This window comes from Antechinus flavipes, chromosome 4 (assembly GCF_016432865.1).
Source record: "Antechinus flavipes isolate AdamAnt ecotype Samford, QLD, Australia chromosome 4, AdamAnt_v2, whole genome shotgun sequence".
Taxonomy (NCBI): Eukaryota; Metazoa; Chordata; class Mammalia; order Dasyuromorphia; family Dasyuridae; genus Antechinus; species Antechinus flavipes.
The window spans coordinates 132,272,228-132,279,671 of record NC_067401.1 but is presented as its reverse complement, the minus strand read 5'-3'; the positions used below and the strand labels follow the sequence as shown (position 1 = coordinate 132,279,671).

The 7,444-nt window shown below is 38.7% G+C and overlaps 1 protein-coding gene across 1 annotated transcript; it reads right to left on the bottom strand.

Moving 5' to 3' along the window:
- Positions 1-2,355: 2,355 nt before the first annotated feature.
- LOC127560161 (keratin, type I cuticular Ha1) lies at positions 2,356-6,145 on the bottom strand. Its single transcript, XM_051994514.1, has 7 exons — positions 5,757-6,145; positions 5,480-5,562; positions 5,003-5,159; positions 4,040-4,201; positions 3,821-3,946; positions 3,375-3,595; positions 2,356-2,825 (listed from the first exon to the last, which is right to left on the bottom strand). The coding sequence occupies exons 1-7, from the start codon at positions 6,102-6,104 to the stop codon at positions 2,669-2,671; spliced, it is 1,254 nt and encodes a 417-aa protein (XP_051850474.1). The 5' UTR covers positions 6,105-6,145; the 3' UTR covers positions 2,356-2,668.
- Between the last annotated feature and the right edge of the window lie 1,299 nt (positions 6,146-7,444).

The window sequence follows — 7,444 nt, the reverse complement described above, 5'->3', positions numbered from 1 at the left end:
TCAGACACAACTAATGTTTTGGTTAGTTTTACTGGCCTTTTTTAATCCTGTTTAAAATCTTTGTTACAAAAAAGTGATCACTGTATGGGAAAAAAAGGTATGACCAAAAATGGACATATTATAAAAATTAAATATATTAATTAATTAAATAGTGGATGTATTACTTAGAAATCAGATTATATTCATGCCAACTTAAATTATTTCTATTCCAAATATTTTTAAAGCATTTATTATTTAATGTCACTACTAGTCTGTATCCCAAAGAGATCATTAAAAAAGGAAAAGGACTCTTTGTGCAAAAATTTTGCAGCAGCTCTTTTTGTGTTGGCAAGGAATTGGAAATTAAATAGATGTCCATCAATTGAAAATAGCTAACAAGTTGTGACAATGAATGTAGTAGAATACTATTGTTCAGAAGTGATGAGCAGGCCAATTTTAGAAAAGCCTGAAAAGATTTCCATGAACCAATGCTGAGTGAAGTGAGAAAAAACAAGAGAACAACGTACACTGTAACAGCAAGATTATGTTACAATAAACTATGCTCTTCTCAACAATACTGTGATCCAAGACAATTCCAATAGAGTTGGGATGGAATGGGATGGAATGGGATGGAATGGGATGGAATGGAAAATGCCATCCACATCCAACAAAAGAACTATAGAAATTAAATGCCAGTCAAAGCACACTATTTTCATATTTTTGGTTTTTCTTTTCTTTCTCGTGATTTTTCCCTTTTGATTTTCTTTCACAACATGAGTAATGTGGAAATATGTTTTAAATGATTGTGTATGTCATATTGCTTGCTGTCTTGAAGGGGGAGAGAGAAAGAAGAGAAGGAGGAAAAAAATTAAAACTCAAAATTTTACAAAAGCGAATGTTGAAAACTATCTTCACACGTAATTGGAAAAAAAAATTATTAAGTGAAAAAAAGAATTACCCATACTCAACATTCCATCTCATCCTATCATTTCTTTGCAGATTCTATTCCCATATTCCTAGCATGCACTCACTTCTTTCCCCTACTTCTCAGAATCCTTATCAACCCATAGGCCTCTTCTGATTAGAAATCTTTCTTGACCTAATCCCTGTAATTATTAGTGTTCTTTTCCTTCATAGATTTTCTCTACATATTTAGTAGAATTTAAATTCCTCATTTGGGATAATTTTTGTTTTGTTTTGTCATTGTATCCACAATGCCTAGCATGTTTCCTTGCTCATGATATGTGCTTAATATTTGTTGAATGAATAGAAAAACCCCTTAAGTGAAAGAATAAAAGATCTACTATAGTTTCCCACCAATAAAGACCCTTCCTATAGATATTTCATAAGAATTTTTAAAAGGTGTTATATCTTGGAAAAGGCTAAACCTGTAGCCCAACTTCAGTTTAAGAAGTGGAATCAGCTAACACCAACAACCACATCTGATTCTCCTTGATTGAGGACTTTGTTTTAGCCAGTTCCCAGAGTTTTAATCCCACCAGTGACTCTAAATTGTTCTCCTTTGCTAGCTAAGAATTGATACAATTCTTGATACAATTAGTGTAACAGCTCTGAGTCCATTGTGTAGCCTATAACAACTCTTTGGAGCTGTGGAGAAAGCTAGAGTGACAGAATCAAGAGTTTCTTGGTCAGGGGAAGCTCTGTGTCAAGCTAAAGAATTAAATAGCTAGAGTGTGTTGGAAAAAAAATTGGATTTGTTCATGCCCTGTTAACCAAAATGGAACTGGCATAAGGCTAATATGTTGCAAACCTCACTGAGTCCTATAGAGCTAAAGCCAATTGAGACAAACACTGCCTAAATCCAGCTGAAAAGACTTGGCCAAAAATATTTACAATCATAGCCAATCTATGAATAGCCAGTTCATATTTCTTAATATGCTTTAGTATTCCAAACAGCTATGGCAGATCTATGGCTGTTCAGAGGGGTATAAGCTTCAGTAAATTGATGAAGGGGATTCAGGATGCAAAAAAGTGGTTAAGGGCTAGAGGATCACCACCGTTTCTGTTTCTGCAGTTCTTACATTGTGTAGTCTAACATTTTATATGTTAAATAAGACCTCTAGCTCCAGCATTTTAGACTATTTCACAAGTTGACAAAGAAGGTGCTTCTCCTCAACTTTTTTCTTAAATAAACCTGTCAAAAAGAGGCCACAGAGAAGAGTAGTGTTTCGGAAATCAGGTCCCACTGTCTGTGTGGTCAGTTTTACATTGTACTGACTAACATAATGACCCAGCTATTGCAAGGCTTTAGCATCTGAGGGTGGAACCATATAATAACAGGGTTTTCAAGTGGCTTTTTATGGAGCACTCAAATGATGAGCAGATTGCAGTAAATGAATAGTAATGAGAAACATGTTTGCTTTGCCAAAAGAAAGTCAGTTTATTAGGAAGTTGCAGAGGAGTGTGTCTCTTTTGTTTTGGGAAGATTCTGAGGCAGTGGAGAGAGCAGTAAATACAACTTTTAAAAAGGGGACAGAGGTTGATTCTTGAGTTTCCAGATCTCTGGAAACCAGTATCCTTGGAAGTAGCACTGAATTGTCCATTTTAAGGGTGTATATATATTTGTGTTTCCTCCCCATGTTCTAGCATCCCACTGATGTGAACAGGGTTCTGGGATGGTTAGAAACACTTGACCCTTTCCTCCTTTCACCTCCATGCTATGACACTTTTAGCGCACAAAGGAGTTACAGGGGCCACAGCGTGAACGAGGGACACAGGGTGTGCAGGGGACACAGGGGGCACAGGGGACACAAGGATTACTGATTGGGCAAGGACCAATGGGCTTTCCACAAGCGTTGGTTGTAGCACAGGGGTTGCAGGGAAGCCTGGGAAGACAAAAACAGTAGAGATGAGTTCCTATGGGCAAATTCAGTATTGAAATCAGAAAATATAAAACAGTATGATGAGAAAGTACAAGCACCCAGCACTGTGTGTCTTATGGAAAACAAAGTGGAGGCTTGGCCAAGCACCCTTCCACAAAGGCTACTGGCTGCTACATAGTAAAGTCAATTTATGGGCATGCAAGGAAAATCCAATCTCCAAACACACAGGAAAAGCCCCTCCTTTAGTACATATAGCACACTGCAAATTTCTCCTCTTGGCAAGCCTGGCTTCTTGGCTTCAGTAGGAAAAGCAAAAGTCATAACATTTGACTTGGAAAATAAAGACCAGGTGACTTCAGGGACATTCTTGTCCCTGATCATTTTATATTTTTCAGTGAAAATAGACTGCTCCTCCTGACTTTTATCAGGGTAGTTCTTGCCTGAAAACCATACCTTTAAGCCAGAGATTTTATTTATTCAATTGAATAATGTGTTTTGCACATATTTATATGTTTGTGTATAGAATACATGCGATACTTGACCAGTACTTACTTGCAGTCCTCACTCTCCAAGAGGCCCCGATATGTGGAGATCTCACACTCTAGTCGGGCTCTAACATCTAGGAGCACCTGGTACTCTTGGTTCTGCCTCTCCAGGTCACCTCTGATCTCAGCCAGCTGATCTTCAACATTGGTGATCATACACTGTAACTGGGACAGCTGGGAGCTGTAACGAGCCTCAGTCTCTGTCAGGGTATTTTCCAGGGAATCTCTCTGCCATGGAGAAGAGAAAGAAATGTCAGAGGGAGAAATATTTTTTAGAGTTTTCTAAATTCCAACAATGCTTCAACCATCATCACTTCTTAGCCTTTGTAAATATTAAAGGATATTTGATAAATATATAAGGATTCAGGTTTTCTCTCCTTCTCTATCACACTTTTAAATTCTTCCAGTCAGGATTAAAACAATTGACCAAGGTAGGACCCAAATAGAACCTACCAGATTGTGCTGGGCCTGCAACTCAATTTCCAGGGCATTGACAGTGCGTCTCAATTCGATGATCTCTGCCTGGCAATTCTGTAGCTGTTCAGAGCTGGACACCACCTGCTTGTTCAGTTCCTCTGTCTAAAATATTCCAAGGGGAGAACCAAGAGGTGAGAATATGATCATTGGGACCCCAGGAAGCCTCAGGTTCTGAAGTTTCCATGAGCACCTCACCTGAGTGGTGAACCACTCCTCCACATCTCTACGGTTGTTCTCCACCAAGGTCTCATACTGACACCTGGTCTCATTCAACACCCTGTTGAGGTCCACAGTTGGAGCAGCATCCACCTCCACATTGAGACGATCTCCAATTTGGCAGCGCAGGATGTTAACTTCCTATGGACACAGAAATTGTTAGGGCAAACAAGCTCAGAAAATATTTGTTTCTGGGAAAAAAAATACCTTGACCCTTAGAAACTGCTATCTGCAAGCACATTTTATAGGAGATAACAGAACCAGAATAACTAATATAAATTAGTTAAGAGAAGGTCATGCTTCTTCTCTCCATGTTAGAACCCCTATCACCATTACATTACCCTTATACTTGAGTGGTAATGAGTTCCTATAGCTTCTGGGATTTTTTGCTTCTTGAATGCTACTAAATTCAATCTATCTCTTGACTGTGTCTGCTTTGATATAACTATGCTTTCTCTCCCAATAGAATATAAGGTCCTTGAGGGTAGAGGCAGTTTTTTTTTTCTTCTATTCCCAGCTTCTTTTATAGTGACTGACACATATGAGATTCTAAATCCTGATAATGATCAGCTGGATTTAACTTGTAGTTTAGCTTAAAGACTCTACAGGTACTAACTTTTGCATATCCCAGGATTGAATTGAAAGGAGATTATTCTACAACTCTTCTCAGAAAATATATGGTTAAGCATTAAAGATGCTTCTGTAAGTGTCATTAAAACCAGATTTGGGGATGAAAATGATTTTGCCAACATCATCAAAATGTCTTCCATACTAAACTATAATTTTCATGACTATCTGCCTTTAAATGTGGAAGCTCCTTGGAACTCTTATTTTATTTAGTCATCTTATTTAAAAGTAAATCCTCTTTCCTCCTTATCCCTAATCCCACTCTTTGTAATGAGACATAACCAGTCTTCTTTTGTTCTTCCCAACAATCCTAACCTCTTCATGATTCCTCTTGAGACAGATCAGCTCTTCTTTCAGGGACTCTACTTGGGCTTCTAGATCAGACTTGCACAGAGTTAGTTCATCCAGGATCTTGCGTAGACTATTGATGTCAGATTCTACCAGCTGGCGCAGGGACAACTCAGTCTCATACCTATGATCATAGGATACAATTGTAACCAAAATATACAAGTTGCATGTTTCCTCCTTTGTGCAAATTATGCAGAAAAGACAAAGAATACTCAAGTTCTCTTGTTAGTCAATATGTCAAAATGTAATTCTGAACAATAAGTTTCTTAATGGACTTAGATTATTCTATCTAGCCAAAAAGGTGAAGTTCTCTGGAGACATCTTTCAGTCTCTTTAAAGGTAGGAACACCCCTGGTATACCATCCTATATTTAAGGTATCTATGTTTACTTACTAAATGCAAAAGAGGAAAGACAAAAACACCCCCAGCTTCTGAACAACTCACTTGGTTCTGAAGTCATCAGCAGCCAGCTTGGCATTGTCAATCTGAACCACTAGCCTGGCATTCTCTGCCTTAGTGCACAGGATCTTTGGAATGAAGAGTTACACATTGAGCAAGATTTCAAAATATAGATACAATCTTAATTTAGGGGAAAAAACCATTTTTGTTGAAAATATCCAAGAAATAATTTTGGACATTGCCCCACCTTCCAAGTTATGAAATCAATAAATGACTTCTAGACACACACTAAAAGATTTACAAAATACCTGTCCATCTTTACCTTCTGCTGGAGCTCCTCAATGATCCTGAAGTAGTTCTGGTAGTCTGGGCACACATAGGGGACTTGCTCTTGGCACCACTCCCGGATCCTACCCTCCAGCTCAGCATTCTCCCTCTCCAGTTGCCGAACCTTCTCCAGGTAGTTGGCCAGACGGTCATTCAAGAATTGCATGGTCTCCTTCTCGTTACCATTAAAGGAGCCTTCGCAGAACCAGCCACAGGTGCCTATATTGGCAGGGATGTTACAGGCCCCAGGAAGGGTGCAGCCATGGCAGCTGGGAGGCAGGCAGGGCCTGGAAGCACAACTGGTACGGCAGCTGATGCTGGGCAGGCAGCAGTTGTAAGGCATGGTGGTGAGTATGATGGTGGATTGTTTGGTTGGATGCAGAAGTCTTGTCTCCAGAGCCAGCAGGGTTATGGAGCTTCTGTTTACCAAGGAACCTTTATAGTTCTCTAGTATTGGGTGTGGACAGAGTATCCAATGTCTTTTTTTCCTTTTTACTTCTTCACTGATTTTCAAAAGCCCTACCCACCAGTCTGTTCCTTACCTTCTTCAGAAGAGTCCCTCACCTCATAAAAAGACTTTACTTGAGCTTCTTGCTAAGTCAGGACTCCTCTGCTGTGCTCTACACCCATGAAATAAGAGTTTTGTGGTACATCTTCAAAGAGAAAATATTCTCCATACCCAGATACTTGCCCTCATTAAGTAGGTGTTGTTCCCTAAGGTGGCATCCCATTTGTGTCACTTGGAAGGGAGAATGACTTTGTAGAACATCGCAGTGATGGGCTTTTGTCCCAATTCTTTTTCAAAGCATTATTAGGTCCAGGATCTTGAGAAATTTCAGCACTAAACATACGCCACCTTCTTCCATGGGCATGCATATATTGATTTATTTCAAGGGAATATGAAAGAAGACCATAGTGTGTTGGTGAAGATTTAGAGTAGTAAAAACTTCCATTGTAAACTTCTAAAAAAATTGAGGAATAGAGTGGTTTAAAGGTGGGCCCTCTGATGTAAGTTGGAGGCTCAAGAAAACTGAAAACTTGAGATCTGAGTTCATAGAATCTTAGATTCATGGAGTTTAGACCAGAAAAGATCAGCAGAATGTAAACTTCTTGAATGCAGGGGATCATTTCATTTTTGTCTTTCTATCTCTAGTACCTGGCAAAACACCTGAAAATATTAGGATTTATTAATTGATTGCTCCAAAGTCATCAAGGCCAACGTATTCATTTTCAAAGTGAGGAAAATGAGACACATAGATTGTGACTTGCCCTCTTTTCACAGATGTAGTAAGGAGCAAAGCTGAGATTCCAGCCCTGGTCCCCTGATTTTAAATCTGGTTATGTTTCGATTATAACACACTCACTTTGAAATAGAGGGGTGAAAGACAATTTGATGAATGCAAAACATGGAGACAATCCAGATAAGTGGACTGTCCTAAAAAAAGCCAAAGGAGGAGGCAAAAAAAGGATCAAAAGAACAAACCACTTATTTAAATGTAAGGATCTGATTGGGTAAAGGAAAACCTAACAGAATTATTTCAATAACCTTTACTAAGAGTCCCCTATATCCAAGGAATGGGATTTCTGAATAATAATCAGATAAATAAATAAAATTAAATATATAAAAAATATGAGATAAATTGGGGATATTTTTAGAGGGCTCTTAGGATTTGGGGATCCAAA